This window comes from Ceratotherium simum, chromosome 2 (genome assembly GCF_057802395.1).
Source record: "Ceratotherium simum simum isolate JZ-2026a chromosome 2, ASM5780239v1, whole genome shotgun sequence".
NCBI classification, from domain to species: Eukaryota; Metazoa; Chordata; class Mammalia; order Perissodactyla; family Rhinocerotidae; genus Ceratotherium; species Ceratotherium simum.
Window position 1 is genome coordinate 90,773,284 of NC_141901.1, and position 26,070 is coordinate 90,799,353.

At 38.8% G+C, this 26,070-nt stretch overlaps 1 protein-coding gene across 2 annotated transcripts in view; it reads left to right on the forward strand.

Moving 5' to 3' along the window:
• Nucleotides 1–17: 17 nt before the first annotated feature.
• PTGER3 (prostaglandin E receptor 3) overlaps nucleotides 18–26,070 on the forward strand; it is a 97,006-nt gene continuing 70,953 nt past the window's right edge. For both annotated transcript variants that reach the window (XM_004431496.3, XM_087449011.1), the window contains exon 1: nucleotides 18–24,619. In XM_004431496.3, coding sequence (XP_004431553.2) covers nucleotides 23,726–24,619 — 894 coding nt within the window. In that variant the 5' untranslated portion in view covers nucleotides 18–23,725. The remainder of the gene's footprint in view (nucleotides 24,620–26,070) is intronic.

Sequence of the window (26,070 nt, forward strand, 5' to 3'; positions counted from 1 at the left end):
ATATGAGGGCTTGGTTCAAAACAGTCCAAAGTCATTATCATTATAACCTTGGGTACTCAAAATTTTTGTGACTTTTTTAAAATGGAAAATACCCACATTAGTTGAATACTTCTACCAGAACATTATATACCGTATTTCATGTAGTAAAATAGCCCACCATAGTATGCTTCCTGAATTACTCTTGAAACTGTCACTTTATACCACTCAGCAACTGTCCCTTTTAACCCCTAAGTTTTCTTAAGTTTCCATTTGGAATTCTTTCATCTAAACAGTATTGAATGGTGTCTGTTAATGAATGTCCAAGTTCAGAGCAGGCTCTAAACGCAAGACCATTTCTAGGTACAGTTATGAAGGTAAAACTAGTTTTTGTTTCCTGTCTCATCTCCTCTTCTTGCTATTGAGCATCCACAGCCACTGTTGTAGATGTTGGTAAGCAGGTAGGGAATTTCTCCACTCTGCCCCCAGTTTTTGACGTAATTGTTAGATGTTTTTAAAATAAGAATTACCTTGTATCTTTCCTGAACTGGAAATTGTATTATTTCTGGAAAATAAAGTGTGGACAGTTTTAATTAAAAGTTTAAGGTATATAATAAGTGATTTACAGGCATTATCTTAACTAATTCTCCCTGTCACCTTTACATACTATTGTATATCCCCTGTTTTACAAAAAGAAGGTTACAGCATAAGGAAATTAAAAACTTGCCCAAGGGAGCCACAGTAGTGGCTAAATGGGGATTCACCCCCCCAAGTCTGATGGCAAATTTCAGTGTTAGCTCTAATAATGGCTTGTTATTAGCTCTAATAATAATAATATTATTATATAATTATTATTATAATAACCTGTTTGGAAGATAAATGTTAAGCCAGAATGGTCAGATGTTTTTTTGTCTAGTGATTTGGTAAGAAGGTGTTAATTTCAGTCATTTATAGGTAGGTACATAGGCAGACATACTAGTTTGGAATGACTTTAGATTTACAGAAAAGATTTCGATTTCAAAAATTATACAGAGAGTTCCCATATACCCCCACCCAGTTTTTGCCATTGTTAACATGTTACCATATACTTGTATTAAGACTAAGAAACCAATATTGGTATATTATTATTAATTACAATCCAGGTTTTATTTGAATTTCACCATTTTTCCATTAATGTTCCAGGGTCTAATTCACATTGCACGTAGTTGTTACATCTCTCCAATCTCCTCTGACAGTTTTTTCATTCTTTCCTTGCTTTTGATGACTGACAGTCTTGATGAGTACTGGCCAGGTATCCTGTAGAATGTCCCCCATTCTGAGTTTGTGGTTTTTCTTGTGATTAGACTAGGGTTATGGGTTTTTGGAAAGAATACCACAGAGGAGAAGTGCCTTTCCCATTACATCATATCAGGGGTACATGATATCCATATGGCATCACTGGGGATATGAACTTTCGTCACTTGGTTGAGGTAAAAATTCCTTGAATTCTCCACTTTAGTTAGTTTTTCCTTGACCTACTGCATTCTTTGGAAACAAGTTACAAATTATAGCCCACCTTCAGAGTAGAGATGGGGGCAGTTACACTCCACCTCCTCTGGGGGAGGGCTATCTGCTCATATGTGGAATTCTGTAAGAAAGATTTATCTACTGGTTGTTTATATCTATGGTCTCATGCATATTTATTTTATACTTAAGGTCATAATCCAATGCTATGTTATTTATTTTATTGCTCAGATTGTTCCAGCTTTGGCCATTGGGAGTTCTTTGAGGTTGGCTGCTGTGTCCTTTGACATGTCTCCATTCTCCAATAGAACAGAAAGTAGATGTTGGAGAGAGGGAGGGAAGAATTGTTGGAGAAGTATCATCAAGTAGGTGAGGGAATGGGATCTAGAACCATGGTGATGGTGGTGGGAGCTTTGACATTAAATAGGAACCTTGAAGTTCATTGTAGTATCAGAAGGGATGAATCCAGGTAGCATTAGAGCCAAGTTTGTAGTCACTAAGAGTGACCAGTAAACATTGCAGTTTTTTTTTCCAGCCACATTGAACCATATGGCTGTTTAAACGAGGGTGGAGAGTGTTGTAGATTACACGCAGTTAAAAAAGATGTACTAAGTAATAGTCCCTAAGTGTCTGTATTTAGCAAAATAAAAGGTACTAGCATAAGAAAAATATTTACAATAACCAGGTATATTCCTAAATGCTTTTAATGAATGATTAAAGTGTATCTAAGAAGAAGATTATGAGTAAAGCTATATAGCATTACTACTCAAGGAAGTAAAAAGACCTAAACTTGAAGCTAAAAATATATAGGACAACCCCTTTCCCCTAACCTCAATCTGGTAGGGGAATGTTCTTATAAAATATTTCGTGGTAGAAATAAAGTCTCTGATAAAATGGAAAGAATCAGTCTTGCCTGAATGAAAAGGCAAAACTCTTTAAGGAGTTGACTTGAGTAGTCTTAAAGGACAAGTTTATGGATGAATAAGGTGAGCTAATTTGTGAAGGTTTACGGTTTGGTCATGTTTTTAGGGGACCAAAAATACTGTGGCTGTGGGAAACCTTGAAAAAAGAAGCCTCATAATAATGCTGTCATAATTAAACTGGACCACATTGGACAAACTGAAAACTGAGTTAAAGACCTTAGTGATGCACTCTGAACAAAGACTTTTGTACTTACCCGGTAAATGAAACATCTGTAGCCTGTTATCAGTAGGGTCATCACAAAGCCTGAGTACTTCTAACCTGAATGTAATGTGAAGTCAAGTTTTGCTGCAATGGGTGTGATCCAGTGGTAGAATTGGCAATGATAATTGATTTCTATCTGTTTTCTTCCATTGGAGTTGAAAGTGCCTGATTTGAATTTTTGCTTCATGGTAGCTGTAGGGCAGCCCTGGGCATGATGTTCTTTATGTCTGGCACATAAGTATACAGCAAGTATTCGTTAGTTTTTATCCTGTACTAATGTTATTTCATATATACTAATACTGAAATGTTAATTTTCTACCTACTCCTTTCTATAGCACCAGCTCCATATCTCTAGCTGCCTAGGGTGTATCTCCGTTTATTTTATTTATTTATTTATTTTTTTGTGAGAAAGATTAGCCCCGAGCTAACATCCATGCCAATGCTCCTCTTTTTGCTGGGGCAGACTGGCCCTGGGCTAACATCCGTGCCCATCTTCCTCTACTTTATGTGGCACACCGACACAGCATGGCCTGACAAGTAGTCCATTGGTGCGTGGCCAGGATCCGAACCCGGGCTGCCAGCAATGGAGTGCATGCACTTAACCACTGCGCCACAGGGCCGGCCCTGTATCTCCCTTTAAATGTCAGTCAGTTTCACCATAGCTAAATTCTCAAACTATCTGTTCACCAAAACCAGTATTATATTTCACATCGATAAACAGCATTATCAGTAACTTGGGTATCCTCTTAGATTTCTCTTTTGTGACTCCACTCCAAACAAAATCTGATTTACCTGGAATTGATCTATCTCTTAACCCTCAAACCCGCACTGCTCCGTTACTGCTGTCACTGCTTTGGTGTGTACACTAAGACATTGCATTAGTCTGCTAAGTGGTCATCTGGCCTTCAGTCCTGTATGGCATATAGTAGGTTTTCCATAGTATGTGCTAAATGAATTTGTATCACCAAGCAGTGATCCTTTCATCACTTTGGTACCAGAATGGTCTTGTTAACAAACAATTCTGTTCATGTCATTTCTTTGCTTAAAATCTTTCAGTGCCTTTCCATGGCTTGCAGAATTAAACTAAAATCCTTTTATATGTCATAAAAAGATCAGGATTTTTTTTTAAGTATTCACACCTTCCTTTCCCCTACCCCCCACTCCCCACCTCCAGCTTACTTGGGCACACAGCCTGCATACAGTAGCCACATGAGCTATGCTGAACTACTTGTGATAGATTTTTATCGTTGTATAAGTTTTGTATGCCTAGAATGCCCTGCATACCCCACTGCCATCCCTTTCTCACTTGGTCTTCATGACTCAATTCAGACCACTAGGATGCCATCCCTGGTTCCTCTTGAGTTTCCATAGGAATTAGGTGAATTTCTTGAAAGGCCTTGTCTTTCCCCATATTCCTAACCTGTAGAACAGTCTCTGTCGTTATAGCAAACACTCAGTGTTTGACAAGGAAGTCAGTTAATTATCTGTTAGTTTTTTAAGAGGTTTCGATCCATTGTATTTTTCCCAATACTAAAAAGAATAAATGCTTATTCTTTACTGGAAAATGTTTTTTGACTGCTGGAGAAGTTTTTATTCTGAAGTTACATATTTGCAAGATAGAATAGAATGAAAGCCAGTTATCAAACTTAAGTCGTAAGAAGAAACTTTTTTTTCTATTCTTTAATAATTCCATTTCTTCACAAGCTGAAAGAGGTTTGGAGTTATCAGTCCAGCTATGCTTCAGTGTAGTATAGAATCTCTAGAAATTGCATGTAAATTGTTCATTGTCCTCAGTGTTCTTTTTAAAGTATGCCAACCTGTGTTTATTGCAAACAACTAAGATAGGGTTGGAAACAAAGGTCAGCCTCACCAGCATACATTTTGAAATCTCTTTAGATTCTTTTTATATCACCAAGGACAGAAGCACTAAAAGTTATTACACTGGAAGTAAGACTTTCGGTCAACTTTTAATTTATTCATAACATGCCTCTGCAACAATATTAACCTAAGTAACTTCACTATGAATTGGTAAGTTGAGTTCCTTTAGAGTGTGTGACCCTTGAACTAAGTGCAATGGGGTGCATCGTTTGCAAAATCAGCAATGAATTACAAAGTAGTTAGCCTCGCTATTCTGGTGTAGCAGCAGATAATAGAGTTCAAAATGGTTCAGTGTGTATTAAAATACTGTCATAAATCTACTTAGGTCTTTAGAACAATAGGCATATTATGCATATTTGGTTTAGTTATAACCAAATTTAGTGAGTATAGTTGTATTAAGGCTTTAAAAGCTTTTATAGAAGAAAATAGCGTTGAATATATTATTGCTTGATAACTACACCAGTGGAGTACATTATATTGGCAAAAATGATTTGGGCATTTACGTGGACTTATATATACATAGCACTAGCTTTTAGGAGGAACATGCATATTATATTAATCCTTAATGACATTATTACCTCTGTAATCTACCAGCTCAAACCTGCTGAAAATGTTGCCTTTTCGACAAATCAGAATTTTGAGCAGGGAAAATAAATCATCTATATACTTGTAGTTTGAAAGATGTGGCTATTAGAGCTCAAGAAAAATTTTAATATTATACTAGTGACCGTGATCAGAGAATAGGAAATATTTGCACCTTTGATATGGTGGGTTGCAACTGCAAGATTGTATTGGCCCTATATCACACTTAAAATTGTCATTGTTATTGATTAGAATCATTAGAATCACCAAAAAGGAAAGGTCAAAAAGTGGTTAGTTCATTCTCTACCATCGATGAAGACCGCATCAGTACTTCTCAGGCTATGTACCTGGTGCTGCAGAACCTGGAGTACTAAAACCCTAGGATGGGGAAGTGCTGAGAGAAGATTGGGACATTTCACTTGTAATAGTTATATTTTTATATTTTCCCCAAATTGGTGATAGAAATGGGTTTGAATTCAGGCTTTTCATAAAGCAATGTCTATCAAGGTCTAACTAAGGCAGGTACCTGACCCATGATAAACTACGTTTTGAAGCAAATGATGACTGGCATGGGAAATACAACATGTTGGAGCTGTGAGTTTGGTAAACCAATTGGAAAGTAGCAAACCTCTGATGCCTCTACGTTTGAAAGAATTCATATGTCAGGAAGTGGGGAAGAAAAGGAAATGTCAAAATTTATTATAGGTAATTTAGATAGTAAAAAGTTTCAGGGATTACAAAGACATATTTAACACACTGAACATTTTTGGCAAATCAGTGCGTTGCGTGTCAGTGCCATATTGATTGTATTTGCTGGGGCTTTTGGAATCAGTATGGTGTCTTCATTATTGTCAAATCTTTTTTTCATCGTTTAATGAGTTAATGCAGGCCTTTTAGGGGGTAATTGGCAGTATTAACATTTAGAACATACTAAAGAATTATTTTTATTCAATTAACAAATGTTTGTTGAGTCTACTGCATGCTAAGCAGTGAACTAGTTGATTAAATGGTGAAACGGCAAAGTATTCTACTGGATGTTACATTGAAGCAAGTATTTATAATAAAATTACAAATTTTGCTTAATACTACGAAAAAAATAAAAAGTAGGGGTGGGTGTAAACTACATTAGATAGGGTGGTGAGTAGGAGACCTAAAAGTCAGGCAAATTATCCTTGTGAGCATAATTCTTAAAACATCTGTGCCAGAGTTGCTTGAGTCTGAAGCTGGTGTACAGCTTAATGAGAAAATGGCATAAGATAAAGTTGAGGTAGAGGCCTTATCAGGCAAGACTTAGAGGCGTAGAAAGGAATTTGAATTGTATTCTACCAGTTGGAGAATAATGAAAGGTTTGAAGTAGTTAGTTTTAATATAAACAAATTTGGCTGCTTCTTGGAGAATAGATTAGAAAGGCGTACTTGATGGGAAGAGAAGATTTGTGAGAGAAGGCTTGCTTAAGCAGATTAAAGTTAATTTGTGTAATGAAAACAGTATAGCACTGAATTTGGGGGTAAATACATGACTAAAAGCGAAGTTTTGTGGGGTTTAAAATATGGAAGTAAAATTACAAAAATAACACAAGAGGAAGAAGGAGGTAAGTGATTTAAATCATAAGATTTGTTCCTCAAGAAATGGTAAAAGTTCTACTGTAAGATAGACGTTAATAATGATGTCAAGGAAGCATATTTAATCTCTACAGTAACCACTAAACATACAACAGAAAGTTAATAGAAGAGAAAACTAGGATAATGAAAATTTATTACAAACAAGGTTTTCTTTTTTCCTTTTTTTTTTATTGAGGTCATAATAGTTTATAACATTTTGAAATTTCAGTTCTACATTATTATTTGTCAGTCACCATATAAATGCGTCCCTTCACCTCTTGTGCCCACCCCCAACCCCCTTCCCCCTGGTAACCACCAAACTGTTCTCTCTGTCCGTGTGTTAGTTTATTTTCCACATATGAGTGAAATCATACAGTGTTTGTCTTTCTCTGTCTAGCTTAGTTTGCTTAACATAATACTCTCAAGGTCCATCCATGTTGTTGTGAATGAGACGATTTTTGTCTTTTTTTATGGCTGGGTAGTATTGGATTGTATATATATACCTAACATCATCTTCATCCAATCGTCAGTCAATGGACACTTGGTTTGCTTCCACTTGGCTATAGTGAATAATGCTGCAGTGAACATAGGGGTGCATACGTCTCTTTGGCTTGTTGATTTCAAGTTCTTTGGATAAATACCCAGTAGTGGGATAGCTGGATCATATGGTATTTCTATTTTTAATTTTTTGAGGAATCTCAAAAATTTGGATTTTCCATAGAAGCGGCATCAGTTTGCATTCCCACCAGCAGTGTGTGAGGATTCCCTTTTCTCCACAACCCCTCCAACATTTGTTATTTTTTGTCTTGGTGATTATAGTCATTCTCACGGGTGTAAGGTGATATCTTAGTGTAGTTTTCATTTGCATTTCGCTGATAATTAGTAATGCTGAACATCTTTTCATGTGCCTATTGGCCATCTGTATTTCTTCATTGGAGAAGTGTCTGTTCATTTCCTTTGCCCGTTTTTTGGTCTGGTTGTTTGTTTTTTTGTTCAGTTTTGTGAGTTCTTTATATATTATGAAGATTAACCCCTTGTCAGATATATCATTTGCAAATATTTTCTCTCAGCTGGTGGGTTGTCTTTTCATTTTGATCCTGGTTTCCTTTGCCTTGCAGAAGCTCTTTAGTCTGATGAAGTCCTACTTTTTTATTTATTTTTTTTTGTTTCCCTTGACCGAGTATACATGGAATTCGAAAAGATTCCTCTAGGGCCAATTTTAAAGAGTGTGCTGCGTATATTTTCTTCCAGGAGTTTTATAGTTTCACGTCTTACCTTCAAGTCTGATCCATTTTGAGTTAATATTTCTGTATTGTGAAAGATAATGGTCTACTTTCTTTCGCATATGGCTGTCCAGTTTTCACAGCACCTTTTTTTTTTTTTTTGTAAGGAAGGTTAGCCCTGAGCTAACACCTGTTGCCAGTCCTCCTCTTTTTGCTAAGGAAGATTGGCCCTGGGCTAACATCCATGCCCATCTTTTGCTTTATATGTGGGATGCCTGCCACAGCATGGCTTGATAAGCGGTGCATAGATCCATGCCTGGGATCAGAACCTGCGAACCCTGGGCTGCCAAAGTGGAGCGTGCAAACTTAACCACTACACCACCAGGCTGACCCACAGCACCATTTATTGAAGAGATTTTCCTTTCTCCCTTGTATGTTATTAGCTCCTTTGTCGAATGTTAATTGTCCCTAGATGTGTGGTTCTGTTTCTGGGCTTTCACTTCTGTTCCATTGATCTGTGTGTCTGTTTTTGTACCACTACCATGCTGTTTTAATTATTATAGCTTTGTAGTGTATTTTGAAGTCACGGATTGTGATGCCCCCACCTTTGTTCTTTTTTCTCAAGATTGCTTTAGCTATTTGGGGTCTATTGTTGCCCCATATGAATTTTAGGATTTTTTGTTCTATTTCCATGAAGAACGTGATTGGGATTGCATTGAATCTGTAGATTGCTTTAGGTAGTATGGGCATTTTAATTGTTTATTCTTCCACTCTTGTGCATGTGCTATCGTTCCATTTGTTTATGTTATCATCGATTTCTTTCAATAATGTCTTTAAGAGTTTTCATTGTATAGGTCTTCTACCTCCTTGGTTAAATTTATTGGTAGATATTTTATCTTTTTTGTTGTGATTGTAAATGCGATTGTATTCTTGAGCTCTGTTTCTGTTAGTTCGTTATTAGAGTATAGATATGCAACTGATTTTTGTAAGTCGATTTTGTACTCTGCAACTTTGCTGTAGTTGTTGATTATTTCTAATAGTTTTCCAATGGGTTCTTTAGGGTTTTCTATATATAAACTCATGTTATCTGCAAACAGTGAGAGTTGCACTTCTTCCTTGCTTATTTGGATTCCTTTTATTCCTTTTTTTTGCCTAATTGCTCTGGCCAAAACCAGGATACTATGTTGAATATGAGTGGTGTGAGTGGGCACCCTTGTCTTGTTCCTGTTCTCAGAGGGGTGGCTTTCAGTTTTACCCTGTGGAGTATGATGTTGGCTTTGGGTTTGTCATAAATTGCCTTTATTATGTTGAGGTACTTTCCTTCTTTATTGAGAGTTTTTATCATAAAGGTGTTGGATCTTGTCAAATACTTTCTCTGCGTCTATTGAGATGATCCTGTGGTTTTTATTCCTCATTCTGTTAATGTGGTGTATCACATTGATTTGCAGATGTTGAACCATCCATGTGTCCCTGGTATAAATCCCACTTGATCGTGGTATATGATCTTTTTAACATATTGCTGTATTCAGTTTGTCAATATGTTGTTGAGGATTTTTGCATCTATATTCATCAGTGATATTAGCCTGTAATTTTCCTTCTTTGTATTGTCCTTGTCTGGCTTTGTTATTAGGGTGATGTTGGCCTTGTAGAAATGTGTTAGGAAGTGTTCCATCTTCCTCTCTTTTTTGGAGCGGTTTGAGAAGGATAGGTATTAAATCTTTGAGTGTGTGGTAGAATTCTCCAGAGAAGCTATCCTGCACTTTTATTTTTGGGGAGGTTTTTGACTACTGTTTTAATCTCTTGTGATTGGTCTATTCAGATTCTCTGTTTCTTCTTGATTCAGTTTTGGGAGGTTGTTATGAGTCTAGGAATTTATCCATTTCTTTTATATTGTCTAGTTTGTTGGCATATAGTTTTTCATAGTATTCTCTTATAATCCTTTGTATTTCTGTGGTATCTGTTTTAATTCTTCCTCTTTGATTTCTAGTTTTATTTATTTGAGACTTCTTTCTTTTTTTCTTAGTCTGGCTAAGGGTTTGTCAGTTTTATTTATCTTCTCAAAGAACCAGCTCTTTGTTTCATTGATCCTTTCTACTGTTTTGTTTTTTTTTTGGTTTTAGTTTTATCTTTTTCTGCTCAAATTTTTATTATTTCCCTCCTGCTGACTTTTGGCTTTGTTCTTCTTTTTCTGATTCTGTTAGGTGTAGTTTAAGATTGCTTATTTGAGATTTTTGTTGTTTGTTAAGGTGGGCCTGTATTGCTATGAATTTGCCTCTCCAGACTATTTTTGCTGCATCCTATATGAGTTGGTTTGGTGTATTTTCATTTCATTTGTCTCCAGATACTTTTTTTGATTTCTGCTTTAATTTCTTCAGTGATCTATTGGTTGTTCAGTAGCATGTTGTTTAGTCTCTTTAGTTGTTTTGTCACTTTCCCAGTTTTTCTCTTGTAGTTGATTTCTAGTTTCATAGCATTATGGTTGGAAAATATGCTTATTATGATTTAAATCTTCTTAAATTTATGGAGGCTTGCCTTGTTTCCCAACATATGGTCTACCCTTGAGAATGTTCTTTGTGAATGTGAATGTGTCTTCTGCTGTGTTTGGATGGAGTGCTCTATATATGTATATTAAGTCCATCTGGTCTCGTTGTTCATTTAAGTCCACTATTCCCTTATTGATTCTCTGTTTGGATGATTTATCCATTAATGTTAGTGGGGTATTAAAGTCCACTACTATTATTGTCTTGTTGGTAATATCTCCTTTTAGGTTTGTTAATAGTTGCTTTATGTAGTTTGTTGCTCCTGTGTTGGGTGCATATATTTTTATAAGTGATATGTTTTCTTGAAAAGGAGTATCCTTTTTATCATTGTATTTTGCCCCTCTTTGTCTCTCATTACGTGTTTTATTTTGAAGTCTGCTTTGTCTGACATAAGTAAGGCAACACCTTTCGTTTGCCATTAGCTTGGAGCATCATCTTCCATCCCTTCACTCTAAGCCTGTGTTTTTCTTTAGAGCTGAGATGTGTTTCCTAGAGGCAGCATATTGTTGGGTCTTGTTTTTTAATCACTCTGTGTCTTTCGATTGAAGAATTCAATCCATTTACATATAGAGTGATTATTGATATATCAGGGCTTAATGCTGCCAGTTTATTGCTTATTTTCCAGGTCTTCTGCATTTGCTGTGTTTCTCGTCCCCTGTGTTTCAGACTGCCAATTCAGTTTGCTACTTCTCTGTGATGGTTTTCTTAGTTTTCCTCTTATCATTTGTGTCTCTGTTCTGATTATTTGTTTAGTGGTTACCATGAGGTTTGTAAAAAAATCTCACAGATGAGATAGTCCATTTTCTGATAGCCTCCTATTTCCTTAGACTAGGTCGATTCCATGCCTGTCCTCTTCCTCTTCTAAGTTATTGTCACAACTTATTCCATCTTGTGTTGTGAGTTTGTGGTTAAAATGATGAGATTATATTTATTTTTGGTGTTTTCTTTCCCTTTATCTTTAATGTTATAATTAAGTGTTTGCTAACCTATTTTGATAGCAATTTTTCTGATTTTGTCTACCTGTTTTTCTCCTTGCTCAAGGCTTTGTATCCCCTTTCTCTTCTTTTTTCAGGTATGAGGGCCTTCTTGAGCATTTCTTGTAGTGGGCGTCTTGTGGTGATGAACTCCCTTAGCTTTTGTTTATCTGGGAAAGTTTTTATTTCTCCATCATGTCTGAAGGATATTCTTGCTGGATAGAGTATTCCTGGCTAAAAGTTTTTGTCTTTCAGAATTTTGAATGTATCATTCCACTCTCTCCTAGGCTGTAAGATTTGTGCTGAGAAATCTCCTGAAAGCCTGATAGGAGTTCCTTTGTACATTATTTTCTTCCGCATTGCTGCCCTTAATACTTTTTCTTTGTCATTTTCTTTTGCCAGCTTTACTACTATATGCCTTGGAGAGAGTCTTTTTACATTGATATAGTTAGGAGATGTGTTGGCTTCATTCACTTCTATATCCAGCTCCTTCCCCAGGTTTGGGAAGTTCTCAGCTATTATTTGAACAAGCTCTCTGCTCCGTTTTCCCTCTCTTGTCCCTCTAGAATACCTATGATCCTTAATTGCATTTCCTAATTGAGTCGGGTATTTCTTGGAGAATTTCTTCATTTCTTTTTAGTCTTAGTTCTCTCTCCTCCTCCATCTGGAGCATTTATGCATTTCTGTCCTCTAGATTGCTAATTCTGTCCTCTATATTGTCAGCTCTGTTATTTAAAGACTCCAGATTTTTCTTTATCTCCTCCATTGTGTTTTTCATCTCCAACATTTCTGATTGGTTTTTCTTTATAGTTTCTATCTGTTTTGTGAAGAAGTTCCTGATTTCATTGAATTGCCTATCTGTATTTTCTTGTAACTCGTTGAGCTTTTTTATTATAACTATATTGAATTCTCTGTCATTTAGATTATAAATTTCTATGCCTTCAGGATTGATTTCAGGGTGCCTGGCATTTTCCTTCTGGTCTGGAGATTTAATCTATTTTTTCATACTGTTTGACGGCATGGATTTGTGTCTCCACATAGTGATAGTATCTGGTCACAGCTTCTACCTGCCATCATAGGCTGGGGGTCAAGAGCTATGTATTCTGAGCCCGCCACAATCCCCAGCCTCTGTAGCTGCTGCTTTTCTAAGGAATACACAGGCAGGTGCTCTGGCTGATTGTCTGAGCTAGAATGCTGGGCAGGGGGAAGGGCACTTTCTTTCACCTGCCTAATATCAGGGGCTTCTCGCTCTTCCCTCACTGTCTCCTCTCCTGGGGTGCCAGCTTGATGAAGACACCCCCACAATAGTTAAGTCACACCTCCGTGTTCGTCTTTCCCCCAGGCTGTGAGGGAATCTGGAGAGTGACGGTATTCTCGTGGAGAGCTGCTCCTATACCCCCCTCCTCTCAGAGCCACGCACGGTCCCATGGTCACTGCCGGGGAAGGCGAGGAGCTCTCCTTACCTCCTTCCACTTGCTCCAGGGCATCCAGCATCTCCACCTTCAGACGTATGGCTGCATGGGTCTCTCAGACATCTTTTGTGTTGTGTGAATGTCTTCTGTTGGTATATAAATGTCCTTTATGTTGTATCTTAGGGGGGAGGGTCTAAGGGGAGAGCTCACTCTACCTTGATGTGGATGTCACCTCACAAACAAGGTTTTCTTAAAAAGAAATTTAAAAAATAAGTGAAATACATCACTCCAGTTAAACTATATAAGTAAATAAAAATTGATTACACGTTCCAATTAAATTATAGATTAACATACTGGATTAAGATAAAATCACAAACCCCATTGTATCTTTATAAGATATAAATTCAGAATGAGACCACAGGTTGAAAATAAGATCGAAAAATTTGCCATGCAATATTAACCAACACGTAATGTGGCAATGTTAATATAAAATGCAACAAACTAAGCTAGTAAATATTAAAGAGGTACAGAGAAACAGTTCATAATGATTGAAGGGTCAATTTAACAGGTAATAATCATAAACCTGTATGTACCTAGTAATGTAGATAGAACTGAAAGGACAAATAGATCCACATAGTTAGAAATCATATACCTTTCTCAGAAAAAAAATGAGTATATAGAATATCTGAACAACACAACCAATTTGACCTAATAATTGTAAAACACTGCAGCCAACAACTGCACATGGAACATTTACACATAGAGTATGTTGATATATACCATTCTCAAAAGATTTCTATGACAGAAAATAAATTCTGTGACCACAGTGGAATTAAATTAGGAATCAATTACAAAACCAGAAAGTAAAAGTTTGGCATTAAGCATCTCCATGTGTCAGAGGAGAATTGACAATGAAAATTTTAAAAATTCTGAATGAATGATAATGAAAAAATTATCAGTATCTGTGGTGTTCAGCTGAAGCAGTGCTTAGAGGGAAATGTGTAACTGAAATCATATTAGGAATAATGTTTAGCCAATCTAAGTTTCCATTTCAGCAATACAGAAAACATATCAAACACAAAGTAGAAAATGAGAAGTAATAAAAATAAGGGCAGAGAACTTAGGCTTCAAGCCAAGATTTACCCTTCCACTTGAAACAAACTAGACAAAATATTTTAAATAGCATTTTTCAGAACACTGGACATAAGGCCGTGGAGGACAGGAAAACAAGCAAGGCAAACCCTATTGAATGCTGCCATCCTACTCCCCTGAGTTTCTAAGACATATCTTGGGAATTCCCTGGGTGGAGACATGCAATCTCCTTGAGAGGGAGCAAGGAGGACAGGAAGGGCAAGGCCGCTAAGGTTCATATGGAGAGTACCAGAGAGGAGAGGTGCATGCATGTGAAGATCCCTAGTGGGTCCTTCAAGGCTTCAGATAAGTCCTGATCAACACATGCCTTTAAGGGAACCACCACAAATGCAAGAAGCTCTTAAGAACCCCAAGCACAGAAACAAAATTACAGTATAACTGTTCATAATCAAATTGCTTAAAGTCTGTGATAAAGAGAAAAAAGCAGCCAGAGTAAATGATGTTAATACAGAACAGTGGTAAGAACGATGGCCAACACTGTCAGAAGCAATGCAAACGAGAAGATGGTGCAATATCTTTAAAAGTACAGTCGCGCCATATAACGTTTCACTCAACAATGGACCGCATATAGGACAGCTTTATAAGATCAGTCCCATAGAGCCTAGGTGTGTCATAGGATACACCATCTAGGCTTGTGTAAGTACAGTCTATGATCGCACAACAACAAAATTGCCTAATGACACATCCCAGAATGTCCTTGTTAAGCGACACATGACTACTAAAAAACATTATCAGCCTGCTATTCTGTATTCTATATAATCTTTCAAGAATATAGATGAAATACAAACTTTTTCAGCTACTCAAAAGCTGAAAGGATTCACCAACAGAGCTCTATTACAAAAAATATTAAATGATGTTCTTTTGACAGAAGAAAACAGATAGAAATCTGCGTCTACACAAAGCAATAGCATAGAAAATGCTAACTGTGGGTAAATATAAAATAGTGTTTTTCTTACTATTTAAATCTTTTTAAAAGGTAATTGTTTAAAGCAAATATATATTATGAGACTTAAATGTACAAGTAAAATATACAGCAACAATAGCACAGATCAAGAGGGGAGAAATGGAAGTGTACTATTGTAAGGTTGTTATACACAAAGTGCACATATCTTGAAGGTTGTCTGATAATTTAAGGTATATACTGTAAACTCCAAAGCAAACACTGAAGATAACCAAGAGTTATACATAATAAGCTTATAAAGAAGGAAAAAGATAGAATCATAAATAATCCAAAAGAAGGCAAAGAAAGGAAAACAGGAAACAAATGGGACAAATAGCAAACAAATAGGATTGTAGGTTTAAACCCAACCATATTGATGATCACGTTAAGTGTAAATGATCACCCCCAGTTATAAAGCAGTGATTGTCACATTGCATAAATGGAGCAAGACCTATATGTTCTTACAAGAAACTCATTGTAAACATAAAAATACAGATAGGTTAAAAGTGAAAGGATGGAAAAAGACTAATAATGCTAATCAAAATAAAATTGGACTGGTTATACTAATTCCAGAAGAGTAGATTTGAGAGCTAAGAATACTAGTGATAAAGAAGGTCATTTCATAATGATAAAGGACTCGATCACAAAAGCATAACAATCTTAAATGTTTATTCATGTATTAGGCTTCAAAATAATATGAAGCAAAAATTGATAGAACTGCATGGCAAAAATAGGGAAATTTCTACACCTCTCCATAATTGATACAACAATTAGAAATCAATAAGGATATAGAAGATTGGAAAAACACTATCAAAGAGCTTGACCTAATTGACATATATAGAACACTGTACCGAGCAAAGTACACATTCTTTTCAAGTACACGTGGAACATTTATGGAAATAGGCTATCCAGGGCACAAACAAGTATGTATTGTGGGATTCCATTCATATGAAGTTCAAGAACAGACATTTAGCTGTTGTGATAGAAGTCAAAATAGTGATTACCTCTTGGGGCACAGTGCTGGTTATTGATTGGGTTGGGGCACAAGAAACCTAGGTTGCTGGAATTGTATGTATCAATCTGGATAGTGGTTACAATTGTGTGTGTATATATGTTTAAAAAATCACTGATCTAGATATACAATTAAGATTTTTGCATTTCACTGAATGTTATCTCAAAATAGTACTCACCTAGAAATACAAATAATCTAGTAAAAGAGAATAAGAAGATATGGAAAGAATACACACCTATATAACAATTTTAAAGAACTTTACTTTTAGAATAATTTTAGATATACAGAAAAGTGGCAAAGATAATACAGAGTTCCCATTTGCCCCCCTCCAGTTTTTCACATTGTTAATATTTTACATTATCATAATACATTTGTAAAACCAAGAAACCAATATTTGCACACTACTGTTAACTGAACTCCAGATTTTATTAGAATTTCACCAATTTTCCCACTAATGTCCTCTTTCCATTCCAGAATCCAGTATAGGGATAACTACATTGCATATAGTTGTGTCTCCCCATTCTCTTCTGGTCTACGACAATTTCTCATCCTTGTTTTTCAGGACCTTGACAGTCTTGAGGAGTATTGGCCAGGTACCCTGTCAAATGACTCTCATTTTGGGTTTATCTATTATTTTCTTTTTGTGATTAGACTGGGGTTATGGGGCAAGATGACTACAGGAGCGAAGTGCCCTTATCACACCATATCGGGAGATGCATAATATCCACATGATATTATGGTGGTGATAACCATCACTTGGTTAACAGTGTTTGCCAGATTTCTCCACTGTAAAATTACTATTTTTCCCTTTTCATACTATATTCTTTGGAAGTAAGTCACGAAGTGTAGCGTACCCTTAAGGGAGGAAGGGAGACTATGCTCCACTTCCTAGAAGGGGGAGTATCTAATATATTACATGGATTTGTCTCTTTCCCTTTTATTTACTCAATCGTATCAATTTGGACTTGTGTATGTGTATTTTATATTTAGGTTATAATTCAATACTACATTATTCATTTTGTTGCTCCAATTGTGCCAGTTTTGGCCATTGGGAATTCTTTCAGGTTGGCTCCTGTGTCCCTTTGACATGTCCCCATCCTTTTGTCTTTTGAGCACTTTAATTAATTTCTGGTGTGCTAGATGCTCTAGTCTCATCTTGTGTTTTCCCCGCCACAGCCATAAATCAGTCATTTCTCTAAGGAGCCCTGGTTGTTCTTATTGGAGAATGGTATGTAGAAACCAAGATCTGCGTGCTAGGCTATGTAGAAATTTAGTATGTGACAAAATGAGATTTCAATTAGGAGAAGAATTATGATTTACTTAATAAATGGTGCTAGCTATCCATATGATAATTCATCAAAAAAGAAGATAAACTTCCACCTCATTACCATTTGCTAAAAAGTAAAAATTTAAATCTTTTTGGATTAAAGATATGTCTGTTAAAGCAAAAATTTCCAAAATGTAACTTGGGTATAGGAATTAAGAAGGCGAGACCTTCTTAACTTTCATAAGCAGGAATCTGCAAAACCGTAAAGAAAAAGATGAACATTTTTCTAAATAAATTTTTTTACTTATGGTAATAGACATGACACAAAAACTTGCCTTTTTTAAGGCAAATAAGGTAGGAAAATGAGAAATAGGCAATATCTCTAACTATACAAAGAGCTCCTAGAAATTAATAGCATAATGATAATCCAATAGAAAATGTAGAAAGATCAATTAATAGAAGAGGAAGTTAATCAATAGATATTTGAAAAGGGATTTAAATTCACTAATAATTAGGGAAATCCAAATTAACAAGAAATATCTTTCACCCATCAGATAGTAAATATTTTAAATGCAATAATATTCAGGGCTGGCAAACAGGAAAGCAGAAACTCATGTATTTTGAGTGGAAGTATCTTTGTAAGAGCATAGAGAAAAATCTGAAAGAATACACTTCAACCTGTTAATATTGGTTAACTTGGGAGTGAAAATAAGGAGAGGTAAGAGGATATTATTAACATTTAAAAACATATCTAAATGCTTTTTAAACTTTTTTGTTTAGCATAATTTGTTACGGTAAACATAAAATGATAAAATCAAGGCAATTAAAAACAATTGCAGTAGATTAGGTAAAAGATGGTAGTGACTTGAACCAGGGTGATAGCTGTGGAGATGGAGACAAGTGAATGTACATGAGGTATATTTTGGAATTAGAATTAATATTACTGGATGATGGATTGGAAGACAGAGATGATGGAAAAGGGAGAGTCAAGAATGGCCACTGGGTTTCTGGCTTGAGTAAGTGGATGGTAGTATTATATACTGAGATGGGGAAGACTCAGGTAGAACCAGGAGAGGGGAAGAAAATGTGAAGTTCCATTTGAACATACTGAGGTGTCTATGAGCTATCCAGATAGGATGACAAATAGTCAATTGGATATGTGAGGTTGGAGTCAAAGAAGTGTAGTCTGCAGATATAAATTTGGGAGTCATCAGTGTATAGTAGTCCACTTCTAAAAGATTTATAATGTAAAAATTAGTCCCACAAATATACACTCCAGTGTATTCAAGAATGTTATTATACCATTGCTTTCTATAGCAAAAATTATAAATAATCCAAACATTCAGAAAGAATTTGTTGGATTATTCTTGGTATTTAAGAAGAATGAAGAATTTCCATGCATACTCATAAAAAGAAATGATGACATGTTAAATGTTAAAAGCAAAAGACAAAAAACAAGTTGCAGGAGTACTTCTGGTAGTGATGGGAGGGTGAAGAAGTTACAAGGATTTTTCTCCTATTTTAATCTAGAAGATTTATAGTTTTAAGTTAAATGTAATTGTACTTAATCTATGATCCATTTTGTGTGTGGTGTGAGATAAGGTCTATGTCTGTTTTTATTCACATACAGGTATCTGGTTTTTCCAGTTATTTGTTGAAAAGCCTTTTCTCTATTAAATTACCTTAACACCTTTGCCAAAAATTAATTGAATTTGTATGGATGGATGGATGGATGTGTGTGTATACGTATCTTTGTATCTATATATCTGTATATCTATATCTGTGTATTTGTAGATCTCTATCTATATGTATCTACCTACATGTAGATCTGTAGATAGATAGATAGATAGATAGAGTATACTGTTGGATTAAACTGTATGTCTGTCTTTATGCCAATATCACACTGCTCTGCAGATAACGATTATAAAATCTAGTTAAAAATTTAAAAACCAATGTTACTGCAATAAACAAAAAATAAAATTAAAAAAAATTTAAAAATAATCATAAAATGAGAAAAACAATTTAAAAACAACAACTATTTAAATTCATGGAAAGCGTTCAGAAGCATACAGAAATCAGAGAAGAGATTCATCTCAAAAAACTGCAACTAAAAGGAGTAAGAATTAAGACTTACTGACCTTTTAGACTAAGGTGATGCCCCACCCTCATGACTATGTCCCTGGGAAACAGTAGTGGAAAAATCGCAGCCTTCTTGGCAAAAAGTGCCAGAGATTGGAGTTCAAGGCTGGAAAAGCCACTGCAAATTTAAATAGGAAATCCTCACAATGAGAACCACAGAAAGAATGTGCTAGAACTTCTGCCCAAATATACGTTTGATAGCCAAACTATGCATGAGTGAGAGAATCCCCCTGGAGCCTGGTGAAAAAGCAGGCAAAGAGCAGAGGACAGTCTAGTCTTAAAAGGTAGACCTACTCAAGACTGTATCTATGCCTTTGAGGCTTTTCTTAAAAGAGTGCATTTCTCACTGTGTGAAGCTCCGGTGGCAGAAAGCTGAAGCTTTACAAGCTTGAAATATCAGGGCACAACCAAAGCTGGCAGAGCAGCTTGCAGTTAGAGGAGAATCCCTATTAATTGAGGAAACCACAGAAGGGGTGATCCCCATCACTGACTGATCAGCGAATTTCGCAGGTATAGGGTAGATCAGTCCACAGGGAACCAAGCTAAAAGAGCAGCCAAGAGAAACCACGAGAACAGGGCAGAGATAGCAGCTGTGTGCCACAGGAGAGGAAATGTGGGCAGTTTGAATCCAGGCAAGTTAACTGCCAAACAGCACCCCCCAAATCAATAATCTCAGAAGAAAACAATGGAATCCACAGTCACTACAATATATTAACTATAATGTTCAGTTTTCAATTAAAAATTACTAGGCATGTAAAGACAACAGGAAGAAAAGTTTGGAGAAAAGGCAGTCAATAGAAAGGGACTAGTGTTCCCAGATGTTTGACTTAGCAAAGACTTCAAAGCATCTCCTTTATTTTGTTGAAATGGTAATTATATTGACTGATCTTTTAAGTGTTAAATCTACCTGGAGTTCCTGAGATAAATCCCATTTGATATGAATACTTTCTACATATTTTTTTCCAGTTTTTCATGAAAACTGTACATAGTTTTTTAAAATGGGTTTCATGTAAGATCCTACTTCCATGGCAAGTCACAAAAGCCACTAAGATTAGCATTCTTTTGTCTGTTATTTCAGATTTTAAAAAATCAAGAGTTTTGCACTAAACTGTAAACTCCATAAATGTAGAGACTTTTGTGTTTTTTTGGTATCCCTAACGACTAGTACAGCGTCTACTATAGAGTAGGTGCTCAATAAATATTGAATGAATGAATGACTAAAATATATGCTGAAATTAGCATTTGGCTCCATGGACTAAAAACTGCAAATATTTTAAGGTAATCAAGGGCCTTATTATGTGGAACTCGTTATTAATCTTGTTTTTGTATCTGTGTCTATTTTAAGATTTCTCAATAGAAATTCAATAGAAGTAAATAGAATGAATTCATCAACGTTAGCTAAATTTTGATATATGTTATGAATTTAAAAATGTAAGATACAGGAGGGATACAAGTAAATTTGTGGATTAAAATCATTTCTAGGGGAGAATTTCAGTTAAAAATATATAATGAGTGGATATATACTTTAAATTTTTAAAAAACATATTTGGATATGTGGCCTTTCAATTATGTGACTCTATAATTTTAATCTTCCAGTGGTCTATTGATTAAGCAGATATTCCAGTTTGTGCACTCAAAGGAAAAAAAAATGACCATAGTTATGTGTTAATAAGTAGACCCCTAGGAAAGATATCTGAGGTTCCCTACGCAAAGCACATTGTAATATAGAAATTCTCTTTAACATAGTGCACAGCATGTTATTAGCCTTTTGGTCACTAGAGGGTGCTGGTGTTTCAGACCAACACAATTCAGACTATTATTGCTGTAACACCCAAAAGTGCCAACCAGAATCCAGCTGCTAGCATCCTATTGTGTGACTCCTCAGATCCGCCAGATCACTTGTTTACAAGGTGAACAGCTACAAAGCAGACAACTTAGAAATGCACGAAGCAAAACGCTGAAAGGAGGAAAGTGTTAAACCAAGGATCTGAAATGCAACACATTTAGTGCATTGGTATAGAGGTGTAAAGAGGCTGACCTTAATTCTTCCATACTTCCATACATGTCCTGATGCTTGTTACTCCTGTGAAGTCCAGTTGACTACGGCGTGCACTGCAATGGGGGAGGTAGAAGTTTCAAAGAAGTCAAATATTCATAAATAAAAATAATTTTTGATGTAACTGGAGAGAGATTAGCTTTGCTTTCTTTCCTGTATGAATCATGAAAAGGTCTTAAATTTTTAAATAAAATATATAATTACACTAGAATTTTATTGCTGAAAAATTATATTTGATATATATGTTCATCCAAATGCTTTGGATAAAGCTTATATCTCATATTATTTTAGTGTTCAAATGACGTTTTAGAAAACCACTTTCCCAATTATCGATTTGAGATTAATTAAAACTAATAAGACAAAATTTGGGGGCAAGATTTAAAAAGTAAACCACTTCACTATTCCTTCCTAGCTATTGTTCTCATTAGACATGACATTTTAAAAAAGAAATAAAATTCCACAGTGCAAAAAATTTTTAAAGGACAGGAAAACACAAAATGAAATTAATGATGTTATTAATGCCTGGTGTTAAAATGGAGTTTAATTAAATTACGTTTGCTTTTTCTCCTTTAAAAACTATATAACCCTATAATGATATTTCTTCAAACTCATACAGCATGAAAACAGCACAGAAGGAAAGAATGCAGGGGAACTATTCCCTTCTCATCTCCTCCCACTCATTTACACCGGAAAAGGATATCAGCTAAGCTAGGACAGGCAAAGAAGCTGATGGTGCTTGCTCTGAACGTCAGTCCCAATGGTCTTCAGAGTGCTATACGATTAGGTCTAATTTCTTAAATATGAGGGAAAATGAAATTTGTAAATAATTTTTAAAATCCTTTCATTTCCTGGACAATGTGAAGAAGCAGAAGAACAGGCTCTCCCTAGATTTGGGGACAACTAGTCTTGCCGTTCGTTTTCACCCGCTGAGAGTGGTTATGGTACCCATGTAAAAACACTGTGATTCAAATAAGACGACAGAGGCTGGAGAATTGCGAAAAGACCTTGGGCACATCCTTGAACTTCACGGAGCTTCCGTTACCTCGCGGTGAGAGGGGAGTAATAATAATAGCAACGGGACCTCGGAGGATCTCTGAAAAAAATGGGAAAATGCTGTGAAAACACAAAATACTGGCGTAATAAAAGATGTCGCTAGGCAATTATGCCCATTTCCACTGAACGTGAAGGCCTGCAGAACATCTAAACGCAGTTTCTAGTCCTAATCCCATGAGAATGGGCGAGGGTGGCGCCCTCTCACACCAGCTGTCTAGACTGGCAGCAGTGCGCTTCACTGTCTCCGACGTGCAAGTGACTGCCACCTGCCTCCAGCCACTTTTGCCCTAGCTGACTTTTTTTTTTTTTTTGAGGAGGAGGAGGTAGAATTTATGTGTGTGGGGGGGCGGTAGTTGAGATTTCTTCATCTTTGGATTTGACCATCTGATTTTATTTTGTTTCCCTGTACCTATTCCCTTAAGTCTCCGGGCACTATTAGTTTTATAGTTTCAGTGCGCCCTTGGGGACAGAGCAACTTGGCTGCTCATGACCATTCCAGAGCCCCGAAGTAAAAAGGGAAAAATTCACGCTCAGCTATATAAGGGAGTGTGGTTTGCCTCGATTGCTCAGGGACAGGTGAGTTACACTTGCCAGCGTGACAAGGGAGCTTCAGGAGGAGGATCTGGTCCCTGAATAAGCATCTCTGGATGGAGAAGGAGGGAGGGCGCCTTGGCAACTTGCCTGGGGTGTAGAAGTCCAGTGAGACATTTTAGCTCCCGCCCCCCACGACCCTCCTCTGGCAGAGGAACAGGAGGAGGCGCGGAGCCGGGCAGGACGGCCTGACAGGGCGTCGGGTCCGGCCTGGAGCTGGGGCATTCGAGAGTCCAACGAGGGGTTATCCCAGCCCCAGGCGGCCAGGGCAGCAGTCACACAGCAGCCAAGAGAGGCGCTCAGCAGCTTCTCCATCCTCCTCCCACGGCGCGGATGCCCACACCCACGGGCGCCCCGCCCCCTCGGCCTTATAGAAGAACCAGGCACCTCGGCGCGCTCGCTCGGAGCTAGAGGCTTCCCGGAGCGACGGCGCGGCTGTCTGTGTGGCCCGAAAGCCCAGGGCCGCCGCGGCCGCCGCCAGGGTAGCGAAGTGAGGCGGCGGCTGCGCCCCGCATCATGGAGGGCAGCCCAGCCCCAGCCCCAGCCCGGGTCGCCACCGACCTCCGCCGCCGCCCGCGACCCATCTGCCAGCTCCCGCTGCTGCTCTTCGGGCGCTGTCCCCTCCTCACCTGGAAGCCAACATGAAGGAGACCCGGGGCCACGGGAGCGCCCCTTTCTGCACCCGTCTCAACCACTCCTACCCGGGCATGTGGGCGCCCGAGCGCTCCGCCGAGACGCAGGGCAACCTCACGCGCCCCCCGGGGCCCGGGGAGGATTGCAGCTCGGTGTCCGTCGTTTTCCCGATCACCATGATGATCACCGGCTTCGTGGGCAACGCGCTGGCCATGCTGCTCGTGTCGCGGAGCTACCGGCGCCGGGAGAGCAAGCGCAAGAAGTCGTTCCTGCTGTGCATCGGCTGGCTCGCGCTCACCGACCTGGTCGGGCAGCTGCTCACCAGCCCGGTGGTCATCGTCGTGTACCTGTCCCAGCAGCGCTGGGAGCACCTCGACCCGTCGGGGAGGCTATGCACCTTCTTCGGGCTGACTATGACTGTCTTTGGGCTCTCCTCGCTCTTCATCGCCAGCGCCATGGCCGTCGAGCGGGCGCTGGCCATCCGGGCGCCGCACTGGTACGCGAGCCACATGAAGACGAGCGCCACCCGCGCCGTGCTGCTCGGTGTGTGGCTGGCCGTGCTCGCCTTCGCCCTGTTGCCGGTGCTGGGCGTGGGCCAGTACACCATCCAGTGGCCCGGGACGTGGTGCTTCATTAGCACCGGGGGAGGGGGCAACGGAACTAGCTCTCCGCGCAAGTGGGACAACCTTTTCTTCGCCTCCACCTTTGCCTTCCTGGGGCTCTCGTCGCTGGCCGTCACCTTCGCCTGCAACCTGGCCACCATTAAGGCCCTGGTGTCCCGCTGCCGGGCTAAGGCCACGGCGTCGCAGTCCAGCGCCCAGTGGGGCCGGATCACGACCGAGACGGCCATCCAGCTCATGGGGATCATGTGCGTGCTGTCGGTCTGCTGGTCGCCATTGCTGGTAGGTAGTTCTGGGGAGTTCTGGGGAGGTCGGGGAGGACGTGCGCGCCGGTCGGCAATGGAGACTTCTCCAAGGGGCAGCACCTGCAGGGGTGCGTTTGCAACCACTGAGCATGGGGGAGGCCGCTCTGCCCGCGCTATCTTGATTGCATCTTCAGAGTTGAGCTCCTCATTTGCTGAGGGCCTTCCAAGTTAGGCGTTAGGCGCGGGGTTATGCACACGTGGAGACCACAGGGCTGCTCACATTCTAATCGGAGAGTAAGAGGACACCCAGGTATCATCTCAGTGCTTGTGCAGAGAGAGAGGTTTCTCCTGGGTGCATTGGAAGCAGAATGGCGATGACGGCTGTAGCCTGGTGCTGTGGGTTTTCTCCTTATTTCAAATACCTCTGGCACGTTGAGGCGATTTTCAGTCTGCAGAAGTACTCTACCTGCGACCCACCGCGGACAGGCACAGCCCTCTTGCAGCTTCTGAGCCGCTGCGCGCTCCCCCAGGGCAGCCCGCGCTTAGCGTTCCTTGCAGGCTCACTCTGGACTGGCGGCAGGAGAGTGAAGACGCATCTTGCCATTCAGCCAGGCTCAGCCCTTTGGAATGGTGCTGTACCCTCCGGGAAGTGCTTGAAAGAGTCAGAGGGCCTGAGGCCTGGTAACTCCCTCTGACCAGCCTTTGCTTGCCTTTGTGGGAACCAGGCAGGGGCTGGGGGCTCACTCTGAGACAGCAGGGAGGGGGTTCTGTGCTTCCCAGCTCCTCACAGAGGGCACAGGGAGGAAGCAAGTGATGTTTCCACATGCTCCTTGTCTAACCCCCACTCTTACATCCTACTTTGGAGGTTTTCCTCAGTGGTACTTTTAGCTAGAGATTTCTCTGGGTAAGTGCTGTTTACTAATTTCTGATGAATAGAAGCTTATTGAGGCCCCAAGCCGCCTGGCTTAAGAGGAGATAGGTTGCAGAAAGAGCCACCTGGTCTCTGTGGCAGAGTTATAACAAATTATATATTGGACCTGGAAATTTTTTAGGCAGTTGTGAAAAACTTCTGAAACCCATGGGCACAGTTTTCAGAACTTACCCATGTATAGTTCTAAGTGCACAGTTCAGTGGTATTCAGTACATTGATGTTGTGTACTTCCTATGGTTTTGAATCCCTTGTATTTTAAAATAACACCATAGTTCCTTTTTCCCTCCCACTCTCCTCCTCTGGAAAGCAGATGTTCCAGAATACCTATGTTTAACTGGTGCAGTATATTTAGAGCACAAGTCTTGGCTCAGAATCAGTGACATGTGGTGACAAGGAGAGTTGTGTTGGGACATAACTGCCCACGAGTCACAGGATGGTCACAGCTCTGCGTTCCAGGAGCTAGAACTCAGGCTGATGTCATCACCGTGGCTTATCAAAACCAGCACCAATTTTAGACATAGTTACTTCTGTGGTTGAGGAATGGGGTGTGTAGGTGG